The sequence below is a fragment of the Schistocerca americana genome, chromosome X (assembly GCF_021461395.2).
Source record: "Schistocerca americana isolate TAMUIC-IGC-003095 chromosome X, iqSchAmer2.1, whole genome shotgun sequence".
Classification (NCBI taxonomy): domain Eukaryota; kingdom Metazoa; phylum Arthropoda; class Insecta; order Orthoptera; family Acrididae; genus Schistocerca; species Schistocerca americana.
This window is the reverse complement of record NC_060130.1, coordinates 258408551-258434521: the sequence shown is the minus strand read 5'-3', so window position 1 is coordinate 258434521 and position 25971 is coordinate 258408551. Positions and strand designations below refer to the sequence as shown.

General features: G+C 39.2%; 1 protein-coding gene across 1 annotated transcript in view; it reads right to left on the bottom strand.

Moving 5' to 3' along the window:
• Positions 1 to 7838: 7838 nt before the first annotated feature.
• LOC124555949 (cell division cycle protein 20 homolog) overlaps positions 7839 to 25971 on the bottom strand; it is a 131164-nt gene continuing 113031 nt past the window's right edge. Inside the window, exon 8 of the mRNA XM_047129998.1 lies at positions 7839 to 8002. Within this exon, the coding sequence (XP_046985954.1) occupies positions 7839 to 8002 (164 nt within the window). The remainder of the gene's footprint in view (positions 8003 to 25971) is intronic.

Sequence of the window (25971 nt, the reverse complement as noted above, 5' to 3'; positions counted from 1 at the left end):
ATTCCAGTAGGCCACCTTTAGTAAATTCCTCATATGAAGTTGCATTAGGTGGAAGCTCTACATTATTGCTTTCCACTGGTTCAATAATAGAATCCTTTATCCATTTTGTAGATGGTTTTCATGATATGGAGCCTGATCTAAAGCAGTTGCAGATCTGTTTGGCAATTTTTTGAGACTGCTCCTAAACAAATCTTCACATTCATTTCAGAATTATGACCTGCACCTCCTTTTTGCTCAATAAAACATAAGCCACCATTTTGCACGATCCCACCTTCATTCCCAATGTGGCACATTATAATAATTTTTTCAGAACCAGATAGTATTTAAATCCCTCCTTCCCAGCCATTACACTCTAACACTTCCTGTGTGATAATTGTATACATTTTCTGATGCATAAGGCATTTTTTCTTTTTGCCAACCAAACTTTCTGGAATGATTTGCACCACACCAACTCTCATCAGCGTAATAAATAGTCCATACAGTGTTCCATAAAATTTGGTGTGTGCAGTTGCATAAATTCTTCTACTCATCTCCATCTCCATCTCCATCTCCATCTCCATCTCCATCTCCATCCCCATCTTCTTCTTCTTCAACTGAATACCATCCAGCCATCTTCAGAGTGAGCCAAGATGACTGATGCTCCAGCACTTGCTCTGTCCTTTTAAACCCACGGACTGAACCACTGTGCATGTGGCCACAGATACACAATGTGCCAGAGAAGTTGACTGGCAGTAAAAAAGTATGCCATATGCATGGAATTAGATCTATGGGTGTGCAGGGTTGGGTGTAATGCAGTGCTCTGTGCATGTCTCTTGGACTGTACATTTGTCTCTTCAGTGTATGAACAGCCGCACTCACAGGGGATCCTGTAAATCCCATGCTTCTGAAGCACCAAATCATCTTTAATGGAACATAGTAGTGCTGCTGTCTTTGGTGGTGGGCAAAAAATCAGTTTCAGTTTGGCAAGAAAGCCATGGATTTAAAATTTTCTGTGTCTTCTTCTGCTTTTCTTATACCCACTGTTGGTTTCATTTGTGGTGTCTTATGTATTTGCTGTAGATTGGCTTCAAAAACTCTTCTCAGATGTAGAATTTTGTCCTCCAGACTGCTCTCATAAGCAATAATGTGTGCTCTGTGTACCAAAGTTCTGAGTACAATCATCATCTGCGAAAAAGGGTGGCAGCTATTTGTACATAAATATATGTCCATGTGGGTTGGTTTTTGATACGCTGCATGTCTCAAAGTGCCATCATCTTTGTGCCATAGGAACACATCCCAAAATGGAAGGCATCCAACTTTTACAATTTCCATCATGAACTGAATTTGTCTGTTGATAGAATTCAGATGATTTAAAAATTGTTTTAACTTGTCTTCACCATGGAGCCACACTACAAATGCATCATCAACATACCTCCAAAACACCGTGGGCTTCAAGCTAATAGAGTCCAGCAACTTCTCCTTGAAGTCCTCAATAGAAAGGTTGGCCACCAAGGGTGACAAAGGACTACCCATGGCGACACCATGAGTGTTCATAAAATTCACTATTGAGTAAAAAATATGTTGAGGTTAAAACATGTTCAAATAAATCTGAAATCTTTTTATTGAAATCTTTCCAATGTGAGACAATTACTCCAAAAGAGGAACCTTTGTGAACAATGACACTGCATTGGAATTTACTAACATATCAGAATTGTTCAGTTTGAGTGATTTCAGTTTATCAATGAAGTCCACAGAGTTACATATGTGGTGAGTGCATTTCCCCACCAGAGGCCTTAATAAAGACACTAAGCATTTGGCACACACAGTATCAGACACAAAGGAACACCATTCTCATGGATCTCTGGAAGTTCACCAAGCCTTGGAGGAACCGCACCACTTGGTTTCAATTTTTTCACAAGTTCTGGTTGAATTGGGGAGGTGTTCAGAAGCAAAGCAGCCTTCCTTACCACCTGGTTTGTGTGGTATTTACTGATCTTCTGGTATGTTCTGTCCCTCAGTAAACTGTTCATTTTATCATGACAGTCATCACAAGACATTAAAACTGTGGCATTACCTTTAACAGCTCTAAGAACCACCATCTCAGTATTCTGGCAAAGCTTACATAGTGCAGTCCTCTCTGCCACAGATATCTTCATAACTGCTCAACAAGTTTTGCACCTTATTTCTTCTGCTGATTCCATAGAATGAGGACAAACAGCAGCTTCAATGGCACTCATGAAAGCCAGTATTGGTAAAACCTTTGGCACGGTTGCAAAGTTCAGTCAGTAAGGAAGACTGCTTCACTTCTGAATGCCTCCCCCTTTCCACCAGAAGGTGTGCGAAGGTTGAAACCAAGTGGTGCAGATCCTCCAAGGCTTTATGGACTTACAGAGATCCACAGGAATGGTGTTCTGTGTTCGATGCTGAGTAACATCAGCTATCTAACCTATGATCATGCCAAACACTTAGCATTGTTATTAAGGCCTCTGGTGCAAAAATTGACTCATCATCATATACGTACCTCTGTGGTCTTCATTGCCAAACTGAACAATTCTGATATCCAGAATGAGATTCTCTCTCTGCAGCAGAGTGTGTGCTGAGATGAAACTTCCAGGAGGGCTTCTGTGAGGTTTGGAAGGTAGGAGATGAGGTACTGGTGGAATTGAGACTGTGAGGATGGGTCGTGAGTCGTGCTTGGGTAGCTCAGTTGGTAGAGCACTTGGCTGTGAAAGGCAAAGGTCCCGAGTTCGAGTCTCAGTCCGGCACACAGTTTTCATCCACCAGGAAGTTTCAATTCTGATATGTTAGTTAGCTTTGATGTAGTGTCATTGGAATAATTGTCTCTCATTGGAAAGACTTTCAATAAAGAGATTTCAGATTTATTTGAACATGTTTTGACCTTGACATATTTTTTATAGAATAACGAATTTTATGAACAGACTAATGGTGTTGCCATGGGTAGTCCCTTATTGCCCTTCATGGCCAACTTTTTTATGGAGGATTTTGAGGAGTTTGTAGTGTGGCCCCATTGTGAAAACAGGCTAAAACAATTTTTAAATCATCTGAATTCTATCCACTGACAAATTCAGTTCACAATGGAAACAGAGAGAGTTGGATGCCTTCCATTTTTGGATGTGTTGGTATGGTGCAAAGATGATGGCAATTTGGGATAAACTAGGTTTTGAAAACTGACCCATATGGATTTATATTTATGTGCAAATACACTCCTGGAAATGGAAAAAAGAACACATTGACACCGGTGTATCAGACCCACCATACTTGCTCCGGACACTGCGAGAGGGCTGTACAAGCAATGATCACATGCACGGCACAGCGGACACACCAGGAACCGCGGTGTTGGCCGTCGAATGGCGCTAGCTGCGCAGCATTTGTGCACCGCCGCCATCAGTGTCAGCCAGTTTGCCGTGGCATACGGAGCTCCATCGCAGTCTTTAACACTGGTAGCATGCCACGACAGCGTGGACGTGAACCGTATGTGCAGTTGACGGACTTTGAGCGAGGGCATATAGTGGGCATGCGGGAGGCCGGGTGGACGTACCGCCGAATTGCTCAACACGTGGGGCGTGAGGTCTCCACAGTACATCGATGTTGTCGCCAGTGGTCGGCGGAAGGTGCACGTGCCCGTCGACCTGGGACCGGACCGCAGCGACGCACGGATGCACGCCAAGACCGTAGGATCCTACGCAGTGCCGTAGGGGACCGCACCGCCACTTCCCAGCAAATTAGGGACACTGTTGCTCCTGGGGTATCGGCGAGGACCATTTGCAACCGTCTCCATGAAGCTGGGCTACGGTCCCGCACACCGTTAGGCCGTCTTCCGCTCACGCCCCAACATCGTGCAGCCCGCCTCCAGTGGTGTCGTGACAGGCATGAATGGAGGGACGAATGGAGACGTGTCATCTTCAGCGATGAGAGTCGCTTCTGCCTTGGTGCCAATGATGGTCGTATGCGTGTTTGGCGCCGTGCAGGTGAGCGCCACAATCAGGACTGCATACGACCGAGGCACACAGGGCCAACACCCGGCATCATGGTGTGGGGAGCGATCTCCTACACTGGCCGTACACCACTGGTGATCGTCGAGGGGACACTGAATAGTGCACGGTACATCCAAACCGTCATCGAACCCATCGTTCTACCATTCCTAGACCGGCAAGGGAACTTGCTGTTCCAACAGGACAATGCACGTCCGCATGTATCCCGTGCCACCCAACGTGCTCTAGAAGGTGTAAGTCAACCACCCTGGCCAGCAAGATCTCCGGATCTGTCCCCCATTGAGCATGTTTGGGACTGGATGAAGCGTCGTCTCACGCGGTCTGCACGTCCAGCATGAACGCTGGTCCAACTGAGGCGCCAGGTGGAAATGGCATGGCAAGTCGTTCCACAGGACTACATCCAGCATCTCTACGATCGTCTCCATGGGAGACTAGCAGCCTGCATTGCTGCGAAAGGTGGATATACACTGTACTAGTGCCGACATTGTGCATGCTCTGTTGCCTGTGTCTATGTGCCTGTGGTTCTGTCAGTGTGATCATGTGATGTATCTGACCCCAGGAATGTGTCAATAAAGTTTCCCCTTCCTGGGACAATGAATTCACGGTGTTCTTATTTCAATTTCCAGGAGTGTAGCTGCTACCATCTTTGGCAGACGATGAGTGTACTCAGAACTCTGGTACACAGAGCACACATCATTGCTCATGAAAGCAGTCTGGAGGATAAACTACTACACCTGAGAAGAGTTTTTGAAGCCAATCCATAGCAGATACGTAAGACACTACAAATGAAACCAGCAGTGGGTATAAGAAAAACAGAAGAAGACATGGGAAGTTTTAAATCCATGGCTTTCATGCCACCCCTGGGAAGGCTATCATCAAAAATAGGACAGATCCTCAGTAAACACAAAGTGAAAATGATTTTTCGCCCACCACCAAAGACAGCAGAACTCCTGTGTTTCGTTAAAGATGGTTTGGTGCTTCAGAAGTCTGGGGTTTACAAGATCCCCCGTGAGTGCAGCCATTCATACATCAGACAGACAACATGTACAGTCCAGGAGACACGCACAGAGCACTGCAGGTACACCCAGCTCTTACAACCTAATAAATCTGTGGTGGTGGAGCACTGTATCAACACTGGGCACTCAATGGTTTACGATAAAGTTGAAATTTTAGCCTCTACTTCATCTTTCTGGGACTCAGTAGTGAAGGAAGCAATTGAAATTCAGTTGGCAATGAATTTAATTAATAGAAATAGTGGCTTCAGCTTGGACAAATCATGGAATCTGGCAGTTTCTATAATTAAATCACAAAGACATCGTGATGATGCAGCTCACAGTGATACATCGATATCACTCAATCGAATGCGCATCCATAGGTTTAATTCCATTCACATGTCATATCTCTTTGCCACCACTCAATGTCTCTGGCACATTGTGTATCTGTGGTCACATGCGCAGTGGTTCGGTCCGTGGGTTTAAAAGGAGGGAGCAAGTGCTGGAGCATCTGTCACCTTTGCTCACTCTGAAGATGGCTGGACAGTATTCAGCTGAAAGAAGAAGTCAAATTTATGCAGCTTTCACAAAGTTTTATGGAACAGTTCTTGCACCATGAAAATATGAAGATACAGTCCATAAAGTGTTGTGCAAGGGTCTTTTTCCCCCCACAAGAACTTGTCTCTTTTCCTGCTATTTAGTTATTTCACATCAGCACAGGTTTTTTCTTGAATTTTTTATATCTGAAACCCAATTTTTCGAATAGCACACCAAGGGGTTGTTTCACTTATACCAGGAAAATCTTTCACTTCAGTCTTCAACTTTCCCAACATGGCTGCCACTGTTGGAAAGCACTATTCCACAGAAAACTAGTGGATTTTTCTTCTTATAACTCCCTGTGTAAACTTATCCAATACAAACTTCTGTTGCCTGCCAAAACTCTTTTATGGTGATACAATCATGAAGTTCCTCTACATTCTCTCAAAATTTGCCTCACTGTACTTTCACTAATACCAAGATATTCAGAAGTTCTCTTCACTGGCTGCGATACAGAGCTGCTTGTGCCCTGTTCTTTTTCAGCCTCAAAGTAAGCATGTGCCCTGACCAGTATAGACTTTTCACAACTTCGTAAATACCCTGATCAGCATAGACTTTTCACAACTCCATAAATGCATGATTTCACACAAGTACAAGGCAACTAATTATGTTATGAACACTGTCTCTCTTGACTGCACAACACTGAGAGCATTATTGTTTCCTGTCTGATGGGAGGTGCAGTGTAAATGCTGCAACTATGAACAAAGAAGTGGAAATACTGTTCAGAGGTCCAGCAACATAGAACACACAAGCATGCGGTATACAGAAAGGCAAAAGTAAATAAATTGAAGATGTGATATTAGCTCTTTATGTGGATTTATGTGCACAAAACATAACACCTGTGAAAGGCAACAACAGAGCTTGCATTTACACTTTTTATCTTGTTAGTATGTATCACCATTAGGCAAACTGCAGCTATCTATGCCCGTCATTATTAGGACAAAATGACTTATTAGAAACCAACTACTATTTGTCTGGAAGCTGAGTATGGTTGTAACTTTAAACCGTGCAAAGTAAATTTTCCTTCTAATTGTGGTCTGACTTATATGGCTCCTCAAGTATGACAATCACCAAAAATGGCCAAAAAAAAAAGCATGCTTTCTCTTAAATTTTGCTATGTACACCACCCCCTTTTAAAGGAAAATGTAATATTCATACACCAAATAAAAGTAGACATTTCCACAATTCTGGCAAGATGTAACAAATTGATGATCCTCATATGATGTGACTAGAGCATGAGCTCAAAGTCGGGGGTCAATCATTATGAAATGGTCAATAAGTATTGGTTAAAACAGGGAAGGGACAAGGCTTTTAGGAGTATCCATGGAAGCCTACAGATAGAGGCAGGTGTTTCAAATACTACTCACATTTATAAATCCTGTTTAATAATTCTCAACTGCAGAAAATGTAAAGCAAAGTTTTATTTATAAAATAGGGAAGAAAAAATTTCACCTTCAGACATTTAACCTTAATTTTATTTAAGGAGTACAAAGCATTTTCAGCTATGGTGGCTCATCTGTATGTTCTTAACAACAGGACCACTGACAACTGCTATACACAAAAAATGTTAATTATAATAAGCAGCGAATTACAATTGTCTGGAGCTCAAAACACTCTATGATCCTCAAATAAAAAGTATTATTGGTGACCCACCTGTGTCTTTTCCTCCCATATTTTATGAAAACAGCACTAACAACGCATAAAATGTCAACTGATATTCTGATTTCCTCTCATTTACAAGCCAGGCAAAAATACATTTCAAATACTAAATGAATTATTCAGTTGGCAAACAACATGTGCTGTTTAGTCACTTATTTAAATCTAATGTGTGTTAATGGCTGTATTTGAACTTTGTTTCTTCCATCATATAGCAAAATTTACATTTCACTTCTAAGAGATCTCATTGTGTTTTGACGTATATGAAACTCCAAGTTGTCTGGAATTACTGGCATATTGTGTACAGACTAACTTAAATAAAACCACTCATAGTTTTAAATACATTACACTATAATTTATGTTTGTGGTTTTGTTCATGTTTGGTACTTGGTACCGTATCTTATTTCCATTTTTTTTTTAAAAAATAATATCAAATATCTCTTAAGAATGTTCATATACAACATAAATAATCTCGCAGCCTGGAAACCAGCGGGCAAAAAAATAAGCTTACTAATACGAAATTAAATTCCATAAATTTCAAGATTAAGTAAAAGCAAATAATCAAGTGATTAGAATTGAAACTTACATTTCATTAAATTGATCAGCGAATAATACAGCTAATATAATTAAAAGGTGTAAGACAATAGCTTCTGATATTTAATCTAGGCTTTTTAAATAGTTTCTTATGAGCTGGGAATGGGCATCTCCTTTTTTCCACACCAAGAAAATTCCAGATTCGCAGTGTCTCATCAGAGCTGGCAGTGGCTGTAAAGGAAATTACGTGTAAAGTGTAGGCTATACAGATTGATGTGTAAATGTGGTGCATATCATACTAAAGTGTGATAGAAAATAAAACCAAATTAACAGAAAAACAGCTATAATTTCAACATTAATATCACTAAAGTGGAGTCAAATAAAAAGACTTGCACTAGGTGGCCAAACAACCCAAGATGGGGTCACCTGGTTAGTAATGCTGTGTGATCACTTCATGTGTTTTAATATTTAATGTGACAGGCACCACTAATTTCATCAGACTTCATAGTGTAAGCACACCTGGCTTTCAAAAAGGATAATGTAGAGACTGGTTCCTGCAACAAAATGTTATTTGACTGCTTTTGATAATGTTGCTTGCATTACATAGTTTGAAATCATGAAATTATCAAGAGTGAAAGCAACAGGAAGCACATTTGCTCATCCCTTCAGCTAACCATGCCAAATGTATTCATAACCATGCTGACCCTGTGCTGATGTGGCAGAAAAAAAGGGTTAGTAATCATCTGTCAAAATATGTGAATCAACATAGGTATCTTAGTAATTTAGGTATTTCAATATTTTTTGTAATTACAAGAAGTGTTACATTGCAGGCCCAATTTGGAGAACTGAAAAGTGTGGCAAATCTCCCAGACTAAAGCTAGAAAGACAAAATTCTCAAAGCTGTAGCATGAACACAATAATAGTGAAGATGGGAAAGATAACTACAGCAAAAATTCTAGGCCTTGACTAAAGAGTATAAGTGTATCACTTAAAAAAAAAAGACATGAATCTACAAGCAAAGGATAACTATGATGATTCCAGTTTGCATGATTATTTTAATCTGAATAAGGTTGTCTTAAAAAAACTCTAAAGCAAAACAGCCAGCAAAGTAAAACTACACAAATGATTCAAATAACAAACATAAAGCCATTTGTGATACTTCCAGACAAACTTCACAAAACTGATGTCAAATAGGAAACACCAGAATCTCCCTAATGTAATGGTCAACAAATAAAAGACATTTATTATAAATATAGTAAATATTTTGAAAGTGTAGCTACCAGTCATTTAGTTGGTCACTCACCACCAATAAAGTCTTTCCCTCCAAAATATATAAGATCAGTGAAATCACTTTTTTTTAATGCCTGCATCTTTGCAGGGGGTTATCCTAATTATCAACGATATGAAGAATTTCACCTAATCTGGCCTAAATTGTTTACCTAGCTATGCAATAAAACAGGCTAATAATGAAATACTAAAACCACTGTGAAATAAAAAAAAAACTGTTCCATGAGCACTGGCTTCTTCCCTTAGGCACTCAGACACACTAAGACTGTTCCATTACACAAGGAAGGGGATATGCACGAGATGAACAACTGGCAACCAATCTCCAACCTCCCAACTATACATTAAAAAAAAGAGAGTTGTGTATATTCCAGTAATGTCTTTTCTTAAAAAAGACATTCCCTGCTAATAATGCAGTAAGGCTCACTCCTAGTTGTTCTGTTTATTGAATATCTCCCAGGAAACCTACCATCAACATTACCTGTATTCCATCATTTTTAAGATGGGAATCCAGGATATTGTTAATTCACATTGCAACCTTTCTGTCAATCTCAGCTTGAATCACTTTTAAGTTTTTAAATCACTATGTACTCTGGAGTAAATGCGATGTTTCATACATAACACTGTTGGTAACAAGAGTGTCAGTCATAGATTAAGTTTGATTCACCTAAAAGTAAAACAAAGCAAGGGGCTCAGTGAATCCACAGTTCTTCCAAAGTGTGTTGTTAACAATAATGGGTGGCATAAAGATTTAGAATATTTCCTTTCAGTGCGCAGATGTGAAATGAGGGGCTTTCCATGATTTGTTGAGCTGGTAACTGTCATCTCAGTTGAACAGGTTGCCTGCTAATAACATTTCCACAGCTTCCTTTACTACTCAATACAAGTAGGATGAAGTTATGGCCTGTATCTTACCTTTCCCATAATCCATGGAATGGCCAGTCGAAATACAGTGTACAGCCACAGCTGATTTATGAGGCTGTAGATGGTTGGTGTATCACAGGTGTTTGATGCAATGCTCTTTTACAGTGTTTATTGTTTGTACTATGTACTCTTTACCACACTCTCATGGAATTTCATACATACCCATCATCTATAAACGCATTTCAACCTCCACAGATCTCAGAAGAGCTTCCATCTTGGCCAGAGGAAGGAAGATCTTGTCTACTTTATGCTGCTTCGCTATTATTGCAATGTTTGAAGAAATATTTCCCACATACAGTAGAATCTGATAGAGACACAGTAGAAAGAGGTTTAAAAACTTGCAAGTGACTCACCCTGAGAATGTCTGAAAGGTTGCCATCCAAAATACTGGAACACAAATTAAAAATATCCTGTATGCACGCCCAAACAAAAAGGATAGAATATGTGATCTGCCATGAAAACTTCAAGAAACACATTACCTCTATTATTTGCTGATGATGCAAATCACAATTCTTGTGACTTTTTCCATGTTAGATTATGGCTGACTTAGATGACAGCAGTGAAAGGCTTCTGTACTGGCTCCATGTGGACCATTGCACTTGGAATCTGTGGAACTTACATTAGTATATTTGTTTTTCTTTGTAAATATTTATTGTATATTCTTGTTTTCTGACATGTTCTACATCCTGGAGTATCTCTGCACTATGGATCTATTGGTACAAGAAGTTAATCTAGTGTAATCTAATGTAACCTCTTAATATAAATAAAACTGCTCAAATGATGACTGCCTATCGGAGATCATACAACAGCCCGGGAAGTTCTTACACTGAAGTTATTCTTGGTACCGAGAACTGGCTGAAACCTGAGGTGGAGAGCTCTGAGATATTTAGCGAGTCATAGAAAGTATATGGGAAAGACGGATTAGAGGCCACAGGAATGGGAGTGTACATCGTAGTTAACAAAAGTATTGTTTCTATTGAGGACGAAGTTGAGTTATCTGGTCACTTATAACAGGTGTAGGTGAAACCAAATTAAGTGTTGGATGTTTTTAATGGTCACCTGATTCTGTAGTGACAGTTCTAGAGTCATTCAAAGAAAGTATACAGCCAGTGGCTTGTAAACACTCAGATCGTGCAATACTAGATGAGGCGACTTTAACCTACCAATTATAGACTGGGACGACTATGGATTCATTTCAACAGATAGCTGTGTGAAATACCTTTTCTGAAAACTGTCTTGAGCTGCTAGTTCAACAGCCCATACACAATGGAAATATCTTAGACCTTGTAGCTACAAATAGGTCAGATCTTATCAACAATCTCAGTACAGAAATGGGGATTAGCAATCATGATGTCATTATAGCAACTAAGGTTATGAAAGTTAATAAATCAGTCAAGAAGGCTAGGAGTGTGTTCCTGCTAGATAGAGCAGATAAGTAGTTGTTCACATCTCACTTCGACAATGAACTGACATCACTTAGTTCCAGTAAGATGGATGTAGAGGAATAATGGCAAAGTTTAAGCAGTTTGTAAATTGTGGTCTCAAGAATTATGTGCCTAGTAAGTGGATAAAGAATGGAAAAGTCACTATAGTTTAATAACAAAATTAGGAAGATATTGAGGAAACAGAGGCTGTTGCAATCTCAGTTCAAAAGAGAATGCAAAAATGACAAGCAAAGGTTAGTAGAGATTCACACATCTGTGGACAGATCTATGCATGAAGCAAACAACAACAAGAACAACAACAACAAGAACAACAACAACCACCATCATTGTTGCACCTTAGCAGAAGATCTGGCAGAGAACCCCGTAAAAATTTTGATCCTGCATAAAATCAATAAGTGGGTCTAAAGCTTCCATTCAGTCCCTTGTTTGACCAAGCTGGTGTGGCATCTGAAGATAGCAAAATGAAAGCCATAGTTTCAAATTTCATTTTCAAGAAATCATGCACACAAGATACTATCATTTAACCACTGGACAGCCTCGTGCATGGATGACATAATAACAAGTATCCCTGGCCTAGAGAAACAACTGAAAGGTTTCAAAGCAAATCACCAGGTCTGGATGGAATCCCAATTCAATCTACAAATAGTACTCTAAGGGCATTAGCCCCTTACATAGCCTGCATTTATAATGACTCTCTCGCTCAGCACTAAGTTCCAAGTTACTGGATAAAAGCACGGGTATTTCCAGTGTATAAGAAGGGTAATAGAATGGACCCACAAAATTACAGACCAATATCCCTAAATTCAGTTCACTGCAGAATCCTTGGACATATTCTCAGTATGAATATATTAAACTTTCGTGATGCAGAGAAGCTGATGTCCATGAATCAGCATGGTTTTTGAAAGCATCACTCGTGCAAAACTCAGATTGCCCTTTTTTCACATGATATACTGTAAACTATTGATGAAGGGCAGCAGGCAGATTCAATTTTTCTACATTTCTGGAAAGCATTTGATACTGTGCCCCATTGCAGGCTGTTAATGAAGGTATGAGCACATAGAATACATTCACAGATATGCGAGTGGCTGAAAGACTTCTTAAGTAATAGAACCCACTATCTTGTCCTTGATGCAGTGTGTTTATCAGCAACAAGGGTATCATCAGGAGTGCCCCAAGGAAGTGTGATAGGACCACTGTTGTTCTCTACACAGGGTGATGAAAAATTCATGCATGCTGAATTAACAGCATGGGCTTTGATGATTGGCAATCCATCAACACTAACTGCATGTGTTGTAACTACCCCTGTCAGTGTGTAGTGGGTAGCATTTTGGTTTTGCATGCACGAGCTTGATGGTTCAGTTTTTGATAGAGGCGTATTTGCTTTTATTTGCTAAATGTAGTCTGTTTGGTATGGTATCTGGTGTCTGAACTGTCAGAGTGATAACAGTGGGTCTTTTACAAATCATTTGCACACATGTAGAATGAGCCCAGAAATGTAAGTACAGTTGTTTTCATTGGTCAGCCTTTCAAGAAACCTTTGCACATCATGGAAGTGAATTGTTTCAGACCACTGCATTTACTAGATTCCAAACCTGTCTTTTGTGTATCCTCTCCCAATGGTGTCATTGCTTAGTGCCAACTATTATTCTTGTCACATTCAGGTACATTACATTTCTTTTTCACCTTATGTCACCAGTAGGGCTAGCAATGCGCTTTGCAAATAATTTGCAAAGTTTGTAACCAGTTGTAAGTATCATCATACTGGAACCACTAATTATGCATTTCAACATCGAGTCTGATAAGCGTAGCTGCTTATTAAGTACCTCCATGTATTATTATTATTATTATTATTATTATTATTATTATTATTATTATTATTATTATTATTTCTTTCTTTCTATTCTCAGATGTTATGTTTGGTCAAAAATGGAAAGTGACGCAGACCTTGATCAAGTGTGACTTCCTTTTAACTGTACAGTATATGTTATATTGCATTTAGGAACTTTCGGGTAATTGAACATGTATCAATAATTACAGATTTCTGTAGTTGTATATACAAGTTTGGATGTAGCTGTATTGCATTGACTGGTGGATATTGTGTGGTATGACTCCTGTAGTTGATAGTATAATTGATATAATGTCAACTTTATCCTGATGCCACATGTCCTTGACTTCCTCAGCCAGTTGGATGTATTTTTCAATTTTTTCTCCTGTTTTCTTTTGTATATTTGTTGTATTGGGTATGGATATTTCGATTAGTTGTGTTAATTTCTTCTTTTTATTGGTGAGTATGATGTCAGGTTTGTTATGTGGTGATGTTTTATCTGTTATAATCGTTCTGCTCCAGTATAATTTGTATTCATCATTCTCCAGTACATTTTGTGGTGCATACTTGTATGTGGGAATGTGTTGTTTTATTAGTTTATGTTGTATGGCAAGTTGTTGATGTATTATTTTTGTTACATTGTCATGTCTTCTGGGGTATTCTGTATTTGCTAGAATTGTACATCCGCTTGTGATGTGATCTACTGTTTCTATTTGTTGTTTGCAAAGTCTGCATTTATCTGTTGTGGTATTGGGATCTTTAATAATATGCTTGCTGTAATATCTGGTGTTTATTGTTTGATCCTGTATTGCAATCATGAATCCTTCCGTCTCACTGTATATATTGCCTTTTCTTAGCCATGTGTTGGATGCGTCTTGATCGATGTGTGGCTGTGTTCGATGATACGGGTGCTTGCCATGTAGTGTTTTCTTTTTCCAATTTACTTTCTTCGTATCTGTTGATGTTATGTGATCTAGAGGGTTGTAGAAGTGGTTATGAAATTGCAGTGGTGTAGCCGATGTATTTATACGAGTGATTGCTTTGTGTATTTTGCTAGTTTCTGCTCGTTCTAGAAAGAATTTTCTTAAATTGTCTACCAGTCCATAATGTAGGTTTTTTATGTTGATAAATCCCCTTCCTCCTTCCTTTCTGCTTAATGTGAATCTTTCTGTTGCTGAATGTGTGTGATATATTCTATATTTGTGGCATTGTGACCGTGTAAGTGTATTGAGTGCTTCTAGGTCTGTGTTACTCCATTTCACTACTCCAAATGAGTAGGTCAATATTGGTATAGCATAAGTAGTTATAGCTTTTGTCTTGTTTCTTGCTGTCAATTCTGTTTTCCGTATTTTTGTTAGTCTTTGTCTACATTTTTTTTAGTTCTTCTTTAATATTTGTATTATCTATTCCTATTTTTTGTCTGTATCCTAGATATTTATAGGCATCTGTTTTTTCCATCGCTTCTATGCAGTCGCTGTGGTTATCCAATATGTAATCTTCTTGTTTGGTGTGTTTTCCCTTGACTATGCTATTTTTCTTACATTTGTCTGTTCCAAAAGCCATATTTATATCATTGCTGAATGCTTCTGTTATATTTAGTAATTGGTTGAGTTGTTGATTTGTTGCTGCCAGTAGTTTTAGATAATCCATGTATAGCAAATGTGTGATTTTGTGTTGGTATGTTCCAGTAATATTGTATCCATAATTTAAATTATTTAGCATGTTAGATAGTGGGTTCAGAGCAAGGCAGAACCAGAAAGGACTTAATGAGTCTCCTTGGTATATTCCACACTTAATCTGTATTGGCTGTGTGTGATATTTGAATTTGTTTGGATATTAAGTGCGGTTTTCCAATTTTTCATTACTATGTTTAGGAACTGTATCAATTTAGGATCTACTTTGTATATTTCCATTATTTGTAGTAACCATGAGTGGGGTACACTATCAAAAGCTTTTCAGTAATCAATGTGTGCATAGTGTAGCGACCTTTGTTTAGCTTTAGCTTGATATGTCACTTCTGCATCTATTATCAGTTGCTCTTTACATCCTCATGCTCCTTTGCAACAGTCTTTTTGTTCTTCATTTATAATTTTGTTCTGTGTTGTATGTGTTATTAATTTCTGTGTAATGACTGACGTTAATATTTTGTATATTGTTGGTAGGCATGTTATGGTGCGATATTTAGCTGGGTTTGCTGTGTCTGCTTGATCTTTAGGTTTCAGATAAGTTATTCCATGTGCAAGTGTATCAGGGAATGTGCATGGGTCTGCAATGTAACTGTTAAATAATTTAGTTAGATGTGAATGTGTTGAGCTGAACTTCTTTAGCCAGAAATTTGCTATTTTATCTTTTCCAGGGGCTTTCCAATTGTGAGTAGAATTAATTGCTTTGGTGACTTCATGTTGCAAAATTATCACTTCAGGCATTTGTGGTATCATCTTGTATGTATCTGTTTCTGCTTGTATCCACCGTGCATGCCTGTTATGTTGTACCGGGTTTGACCATATGTTGCTCCACAAGTGTTCCATGTCTGTTATGTTTGGTGGATTGTCTATTTTAATGTGTGTGTTATCTATTGTCTGGTAAAATTTCTTTTGGTTTGTGTTGAATGTTTGGTTTTGTTTCCTTCTATTTTCACTTTTTTTGTATCTTCTAAGTCGTTTGGCCAATGCTTGTAATTTCTGCTTCTTTTCATCTAATTGCTCTATCACTTCTTGTTGTGAGATTTTACCTAACCTTTTTCGTTTTTTTTCTGACATTTCATCTCTTATAAATTGTGTTAGCTGTCCGACGTCTTTTCTCAGTTTTTCTATTCTGATCTGTAGCCTGTGTTGCCATGCTGGGTTTGTGGGTTTCTTCTGTGTGTTGGTTGGTTCTGATCTCTGCCTAGTGTGTATATTTAGTGTAGTGAGTGCTCCTATATAAATCAGTAGTTGTAACTCTTCCATAGTTGTTTTTTCATTTATTTTGTTGTGTATGATTGTGTTGATAGTTTTTATTGTTGTTTCGACTTGTGGGTTATTTGGCAGTCTATGCAAGAATGGTCTAATGTCTGTATTTGTGTCTTTGTATTCTATATGTGTCAGCTGAAATTTTTCTTCTATATCTAACATGTGTTGTTATTATTATTATTATTATTATTATTATTATTATTAACATTAATGGCAATGTGGGAACATTATGTCCATTATGATTAGCAAAACAGTGAAATTTGAAAATGAACATTTTACAATTAGTAGTGTTGGGATTAATCTACATCTACATGGATATTCTGAAAATCACATTTAAGTGCCTGGCAGAGGGTTCATTGAACCACCTTCACAGTTCTCTATTATTCCAATCTCGTATAGCGGGCAGAAAGAATGAACACTTATATCTTTCCGTACGAGCTCTGATTTCCCTTATTTTATCGCGGTGATCATTCTGCCCTATGTAGGTCAGTGCCAACAAAATATTTTTGCATTTGGAGGAGGAAGTTGGTGATTGGAATTTCATAAGTTTACATTGCACTCCAAAACGCCTTTCTTTTAATGATTTCCAGCCCAAATCCTGTATAATTTCTGTGACACTCTCCATATTTCGTGATAATACAAAACGTGCTGCCTTTCTTTGAACTTTTTTGATGTACTCCGTCAGTCGTACCTGGTAAGGATCCCACACCATGCAGCAGTATTCTAAAAGAGAATGGACAAGCATAGTGTAGGCAGTCCCCTTAGTAGGTCTGTCACATTTTCTAAGTGTCCTGCAAATACGAGGGCCGTTCAGAAAGTAACCTCCGGTTGATTTAAAAAAATACCCCAAGTTAAATAAAAATATTTTAATATATACATCTTACAACTACATCTTTGCACTATTTTTCTACATAGTCTCCATAGCGATTGAGGCACTTATCGTATCTCTTCACAAGTTTTGAAATTCCTTCTGCATAAAAATCACCCGCTTGTGCCTAGAGCCAGCCTGTGACCGCATCTTTGAGCTCTTCGTCGTCATCAAACCGCTGTGACCCGAGCCATTTCTTCAAATGCATGAAGAGGTGATAATCACTTGGCGCCAGGTCTGGGCTGTAAGGTGGATGGTTGATAACGTCCCACTTGAAGGACTCAAGAAGGGCCGTTGTTCTGCGAGCAGAGTGAGGACGGGCGTTATCGTGCAAAAAAAACAATACCGGAAGTCAGCATACCACGGCGTTTGTTCTGTATAGCCCGTCGTAACTTTTTTATTGTTTCACAGTACACGTCTTGATTAATGGTCGTACCACGTTCCATGAATTCAACCAACAACACCCCTTTGGCATCCCAAAACACCGTTGCCATCAGTTTTCTGGCAGAAAAATCTTGCGAGGCTTTTCTTGGTTTGGTAGGCGAATTTGAATGTGCCCACATCTTTGATTGTTCTTTTGTCTCAGGGTTCACGTACTTAATCCAGGTTTCGTCACCGGTCACGATTCTGTTTAACAATGGTTCTCCTTCGTCCTCATAACGTGACAAAGTCTAATGCAGAGGCCATTCTTTGAGTTTTGTGGTGGTCGGTAAGAATTTTGGGCACCCATCATGAACAGAACTTACGGTAACCCAATCTTGCTGTCACTATCTCGTACAAGAGAGTCTTAGAAATCTGTGGAAAACCAGTAGACAACTCCGACATTGAGGAACGTTGATTTTCACGAACTTTTGCATCAACTGTCTGAACGAGTTCGTCAGTCACCAATGATGGCCTACCACTCCTCTCTTCATCATGAACGTTTTCTCGTCCACTTTTAAATAAACGTACCCATTCACGGACAACTCCTTCACTCATAACTCTTGGTCCGTACACGGCACAAAGCTCACGATGAATAGCTGCTGCAGAATATCCTTTGGCTGTAAAAAACCTTATGACAGCACGCACTTCACATTTGGCGGGGTTTTCTATTGCAGCACACATTTCAAACTGCCACAAAAACTAAACTAGCACAGGTACGACGTTCACTCGACCACGGCTTGATGCCGACTGACCTGTTGAGTGCGTGAACGCACAGATGGCGTCACCACTCCCCCCACAACCCGCACTGTGACCAATCGGAGGTTACTTTCTGAACCGCCCTCGTAAAATGCTGCCTTTCGTTAACCTTCCCCGCAACATTTTCTGTGTGTTCTTTCCAATTTAAGTTTTTCGTAATTTTAATACCTAGGTATTTAGTTGAATTTACAGCTTTTAGATTAGACTGATTTATCATGTAACTGAAGTTTAACGAGTTCCTTTTAGTAGTCGTGTGGATGACCTCACACTTTTCGTTATTTAGGGTCAACTGCCACTTTTTGCATCATTCAGATATTTTTTCTAAATTGTTTTGATCTTCTGATGAATTTATTAGTTGATAAACGACAGCATCATCAGCAAACAACCGAAGACAGCTGCTCAGAATGTCTCCCAAATCATTTATATAGATGAACAGCAAAGGGCCTATAACACTACCTTGGGGAATGCCACAAATCACTTCTGTTTTACTCAATGATTTTCCATCAGTTACTACGAACTGTGATCCCTCTGGCAGGAAACAACAAATCTAGTCACAAACCTGAGACGATATTCCATAATCACGCAATTTCACTATGAGCCTCTTGTGTGGTACAGTGTCAAAAGCCTTCTGGAAATCCAGGAATACGGAATCGATCTGAAATCCCTTGTCAATAGCACTCAGCACTTCATGTGAACAAAGAGCTAGTTGTGTTTCACAGGAACAATGTTTTCTAAACCCATGCTGACTGTGTGTCAATAGGCCATTTCCTTTGAGGTACCGTAATTCATAATGTTCGAACACAATATATGTTCTAAAACCCTGATGCATATCGACATTAACGATATGGGCCTGTAATTTAGTGGATTACTCCTACTAGCTTTCTTGAATATTGGTGTGACCTGTGCAACTTTCCAGTCTTTGGGTACAGATCTTTCATCAAGAGAACGGTTGTATATGATTGTTAAGTATGGAGCTTATGCATCAGCATACTCCGAAAGGAACCGAATTGGTAAACAGTCTGGATCAGAAGACTTGCTTTTATTGAGTGATTTGAGTTGCTTCACTACTCCGAGGATATTTACTTCTCTGTTACTCATGTTGGCAGCTGTTCTTGACTCGAATTCTGGAATATTTACTTCATCTGATTTTGTGAAGGCATTTTGGAAGACTGTGCTTAGTAAATCTGTTTTGGCAGCACTGTCTTCAACAGTATCTCCATTATTATCATGCAGAGAAGGCATTGATTGTTTCTTGCTGCTAACATACTTCACATATGACCAGAATCTCTCTGGATTTTCTGTCAGGCTTCGAGATAAAGTTTTGTTGTGGAAACTGTTATAGGCATCTCGCATTTAACTCTGCGCTAAGTTTCGAGCTTCTGTAAAGGATCGCTAATCTTGGGGATTTTGCGTCTGTTTAAATTTGGCATGTTTGTTTCATTGTTTCTGCAACAATGTTCTAACCTGTTTTGTGTACCAAGGAGGATCAGCTCCATTGTTTGTTAGTTTATTTGGTATAAACCTCTCAATTGCTGCCGATACTGTTTCTTTGAATTTAAGCCACATCTGGTCTACACTTATATTATTAATTTGGAATGAGCAGAAATTCTCTCTCAGGAAGGTGTCAAGTGAATTTTTATCTGCTTTTTTGAATAGGTATGTTTTTCACTTATTTTTCAAGGATTTGGGATTACAATATTCAATGTAGCTATTACAACCCTGTGTTCACTAATCCCTATATTGGTTTTGATGCTGGTTATTAATTCAGGATTATTAATCATGCAGAACAAACTCTGCAAGAGACGATGCACATTAGGTGGAACAACTTGCTGTGACTAATTATGTGTTTTTACTGTATGTGCTGTTCAACAGATAGGGATTAGTTGCTGGTGAAGTAATGCATCCATGACAGACCCCAAGTTTATTTGTACACATATAATATTTTCTTCTTATGTTATTCTACAACAGTTAGGCAAACATATGCATACACAGAATGAGATTTTCACTCTGCAGCGGAGTGTGCGCTGATATGAAACTTCCTGGCAGATTAAAACTGTGTGCCCGACCGAGACTCGCAGGAGAGCTTCTGTAAAGTTTGGAAGGTAGGAGACGAGGTACTGGCAGAAGTAAAGCTGTGAGTACCGGGCGTGAGTCGTGCTTCAGTAGCTCAGATGGTAGAGCACTTGCCCGCGAAAGGCAAAGGTCCCGAGTTCGAGTCTCAGTCGGGCACACAGTTTTAATCTGCCAGAAAGTTTCATATGCATACACACACAATGAATATGTGGATATGCTTCCAGTCATTGGTGCACATGATAACTGGGCTAGTGTTACCACTCGCGAATATCCTGCTAGATATCCTAGTTGAGGTCATTCAGATGAAAATGTGTTTCGTTGTCTGGAGCTTTGCCTCTGGGAGACAGGTTTTCTCCTCCTGCCGTTGTGTGACAGATGTCACCCACAGACTCACTGCACTCCTGCTACTGAGAAAGCTATTGGCTCTGAGCACTATGGGACTCAACATCTTAGGTCATAAGTCCCCTAGAACTTAGAACTACTTAAACCTAACTAACCTAAGGACATCACACACATCCATGCCCGAGGCAGGATTCGAACCTGCGACCATAGCAGTCCCGCAGTTCCGGACTGCAGTGCCAGAACCGCTAGACCACCGCGGCCGGCACTGAGAAAGCTATTCTGATGGTCAACACCAAGAACCCCAGCAAAGTAGATGTAGTGCAGCAAGACAACTGCGTGTCTCACAATTCATAGTAGTTGACGTGTTGCACAAGCATGAGGTGCACCCATATCATTATTCTTTAACGCAACACCTGCATCCTGCAGAATGCAGTTATGTGAATGGTTTTAACAACAGGAAACCAACGATGACTTCACCAACACTGTAATATGGTTGAATGAAGAAGTGTTCACTCTTTAGTGTGTCTTCAATGTGCAAAATGCCCACCACTGGTGTGATGTTAGCCCGCATCACCCATGACCAAGGATATTAAGTTCATATTGGCACCAACTCCAGGGCAGAAATTCTGGGAGACAGGAGTTTGGGCCCTTACATTATTTCCTGACCAGTTGACTGAATTAAAGTATCATGCATTCCCCTATACTATGTGCCTGTTGCACTGGAAGACATTCCACTTTGTGTTTGGAAGATGTTATAGTGGTGTGCCTCCACATTTTGGAATTAATGTACGAAAGTATTTAGACACAACATTTCCTGGGAAACAGCTCAGATGGGGAGATCCAGTTGTATGGCCTCTGTGTTCACCTAACCGAAATCCTCTGGATTTCCTCCTGTAGTGACACTTGAAGGAGCATGTATATTCTACTCTGCCAACACATGTGAAAGGAGTTATAGCATATGTTCATGCTGCTCTTGTACCTGTGGATGCAGCCATGTTTTGAAGAGTTGTGAGCTGTATAATACAGCAGGTCACACAATATCTGGATGTGCATAGCCTGGGTAACTTTGAGCATCTGCTCTGAGGACAACGTATTCCTTTGTAAACATGTGGTCATTAATACGGAAATTATTATTGTCACTGGTTGCTAATGTGTTACATCTGAATGGACATACTGTATGTAGTATAAATGTTTTATGTTAGGTCATTTGTTTCAACTGTGTATTTATGACTTGTCTGACCCCATTTTTATGTTCACCATTACAAAATGCTGTACTATATAAATGTTAGATATGTCTGGCTTAAAAAATCTAAACCTATGTCTATGTCTACTTTGGTACTCCACAAGCCAGAGACAGAGACAGCAGTACACTACATACTAATGCTGTATTCAGACATCACTGGTTTATTTTTCCTATTCATCTGCATTAACTTACTTTTCCACATTTAGGGCTAACTGCCATTCATCACACCAACTGGAAATTTTGTATAGGTCATCTTGTATCTTCCTAAAAATCACTCAGTTTTGACACCTTACTGTACATGACAGCATCATCAGCAAACAACTACAGATTGCTGCCCACCCTGTCCACCAAATCATTTATGTATATAGAAAAAAAACAGCAATCCTATCACACTTCCCTGGGGCACTCCTGACACACTTGTCTATGATGTACACTTGCCACTGAGGACAACATTCTACGTTCTATAAATTAAGAAGGCTTTGAGCCACACTCATATCTGTGAACTTATTCCACATGCTCATATGTTTGTTAACACCATACAATGGGGCACAGTGTCAAATGCTTTCTGGAAATCTAGAACTATGGAGTCTGCCTGTTGCTCTTCATACATAGTTCATAGTTAATCCTGTGAGAAAATGGCAAGCTGAGTTTCACAAGAGCGATGCCTCCTACAACCATGTTGATTTATGGGCATAATCTTCAGTGTCTCGAGAAAGTTTATTATATGCGAACTGAGACTGTGTTCAACTATTCTGCAGCAAACAGAAGTTAGGAATATTGGCCTGTAATTTTGCAGGTCCATTATTTTGCCCTTCTTGTATACTGGGGTCCATGAGATCACTGAAGTTAAGCGCTGTTGTGCGTGACCGGCACTTGGATGGGTGACTATCCAGCCACCATGCGCTGTTGCCATTTTTCTGGGTGCACTCAGCCTTGTGATGCCAATTGAGGAGCTACTCAACTGAATAGTAGCGGTTTTGGTCAAGAATACCATCATAACGACCGGGAGAGTAGTACGCTGACCCCACGACCCATGGAATTATTGAACAGGTTAATGAGAGAATTTCTTGGGATGTGGATGGATAACACTACAGTGGAATATTCCCAGAGACATTGCTGTGCAAAATGAGTGATCTCTGTTATGCTAATAAAGTGCTCAGTCAAATGTTTGACATGACTGTCATTACAACTATGCACTTTGCTCTGGTTAACTGTATCGTTTGATATGGCATTTCTATCTGGTGAAGGGGTAGTGGGTTGTCAATAAATAAGAAAATATTTGCCAAACAAAAACCAGGTGTGAAGATCATGAAATGACTGCCTCTATGTAAACCTACCAAAAAAATCTTAAACAACTGGCAATCTTACATGACTCTTGCATGTACATATTAGAGTGTTTCATATTTAGGTAAGAATAGCCATCTATTTAAAACAAATAATGATGTGCATGAACACTAAACCCACAATAATGGCAACATCCATTTAAAAAGCCAAATACTGAGTAAACAGCAACACAGTGTGAGGCACTTAGCCAGCACACTTTATAATAAATTATTTTCTTACAAGGGTATGTTACCTATTTGACATCACCAACTTTGTCCAAATTTAAAATATATACAGATTATGGCCAGAAATAAAAGTGACAGAAGTGGGGGAAAAAATGCATGTTGGGCAAGACATGAGCCAATTATGACAGTATTGTTACCAGGCAGCAATTAGCACAGTGGAAATGTACAGAACAGTGGCCTGAGGTTTGAGAGATGAAGTCCCTGTAAGCAAACTTACATTACTTTTAACTGTTGTGCTAATTGCATTGCAATTAAACTGAAATAAGTTCAACATATTGTGTTGGTTGTGATGAAACCATATGTGTGAGAGAACATATGTCTTCTGTTAACTGACTCACAGGGAGGACAAAAATCCACAATTATATGATGAGATTTTTCTAGATTATGAGGGACTGCCATTGTGCATAACTAAAGAGCAATTCCCCCCCCTCCCAAATCCACTTTCTTGCAAGATTCAATTTCATCATCAGCTAAATAATTTGATCAAAAAGCTTCAAAAACAACTCTTACCAGGCGTAGAAATATGAAATTGGGATTTGGCAGCAATAATTACATGTGCATTGTTTGAAACTGATAAACAGTATTTTATTCAAAATAGTCACCATTGGTATTTATATATACCTCTCTGGCATGCTGTGAATGCCATGCCAAAAGAACAGTTCTTTAAAAGTGAACCAGTCAGTGAGGCATTTTTGTACATTTTCATATGAATTGGAGCATTGTTCAGCACGAGTGTGTCCCAGTGATGCAAATAGATGATAATCGGAGGGAGCCAAGTCTAGAGAATAAGCTGCACGCCCTAGTAATTCCCAACTGAATGCCTCAGTCGTTCCCCTGACCCATTTTGGTGTGTGTGATGTGGCATTAACATGGAGCAACATGACTGCGTTGCCTTTTTCCATATTTCGGTCATTTTTCACATAATGCTCAATTTAAATTGATCATTTGCTGTTGGTAGCAATCAGTGTTAATGGTTTCACCAGGTTTTAGCGGCTCATAATAGATGACACCCTTCTGATCGCACCAAAAACAGAGCATTGTCTTCTTTCCAAAGCAATTTGGTCTTGCAGTGTATGTCAACAGTTTGCCTTGATTCACCCATGATTTACAACACTTAGGATTCTCAAAATATATCCTTTTTTATCAGCTGTCACTATTTGATTGAGAAATGACTTTCTTTTGTGTCTGGTGAGCAGTATTTCACAAGTGGTCTTTCGATTTGCTTGCTTCATGTGAGTCCATTTTCCCACTTTCTGCACCTTTCCTCTAGATTTCAACAGAAGAGAAAAGGCTTTCTGTGTCACATTCAGTTGTTCTGTGAGTTCCTGTTGAGTTTGAGTATCACCTTCCTTCAATAAGGCCTACCATTTGTTGCCCTCTAACTTTTTCAGTTGTTTCCCATGCTCATCATTTCTCACATTAAAATCACCACTTTTGAATTTTTTGAACCACTTGAAACAGTGGTTTCACAAGAGCACATTTGCTGAAAGCTTTGACAAGCATTCAACGAATTTCTGCAGCAGTTTGCTTCAATGACAACAGAAAACAAATGCTGTACACAAAACTTGACACGTTTATGGGTTTGAAACATACCAATGTAGGGAACTTGTCAGCCATTACAGGAAGCAGATGGCACTGCAGATGCAGTCTCATGGCCTTACACTGACAGCTAGCACCATCTGTACGGCAATTCTGGTTTCTTACTTCAACACCTGGTATATTATTGAGAGAGAAAAAGAAAAATCACATCCAAGAAGAGACTGCATGAGAATACATTACTTTGTACATCATCAGCTGTCCTCAGGAATATTTGGCAAAATGATGCATAATGCGTGGTTTGCTGAAAACCTTTTTTGTATAGGAATTTTAAAACAACCATGTAATCATAAAAATGTGACTTTCGTAATTTGTGCAAGATGCTGAGGAAATTATTTTCTTCCCTATTTTCATGATGAATCTCACCACACCACATGTTAATGATTAACTTTAAAATGATAAAAAGTATCTCATTTTATATTCTGTACAAAGTTTTCATGTATGCCTCACAATCCCTTCCTGTGACTATTTCCAATCCCTAATTTTCCTTCGCATCTCCTCCTATGAAAATATTAATAAATACAATATACTGAACACTATTTCACCTTATGTACAGTGAATGTAAATTAATAAATCTTTCTGCATAGAGGCTTGAACCCATGACCCTTTGTTTACCTTTCTGTGCTCTTTCGCAGAACTAACTGCGAACTGGAAACTAAACAACATAAATCGCTCATCCTCCACCCAACTACACAAAAAAATTGTGTTTTTTCTAAATGCTTGGCCATCTGGAGTTTCCACTTCAGTTGCTTTCATTTCTTTCCAGTCCCTAGCTACACCATGTGTTTGGACAAAATCAACTACAAGAAGGCACAGTCCCCTTGTTAGTCAAAAATCTAAAAAGCCATTCAGGAAAAAGTCACTAGTGTAACACCTCAGTATTGTTTTTATTGTGTTGTTGA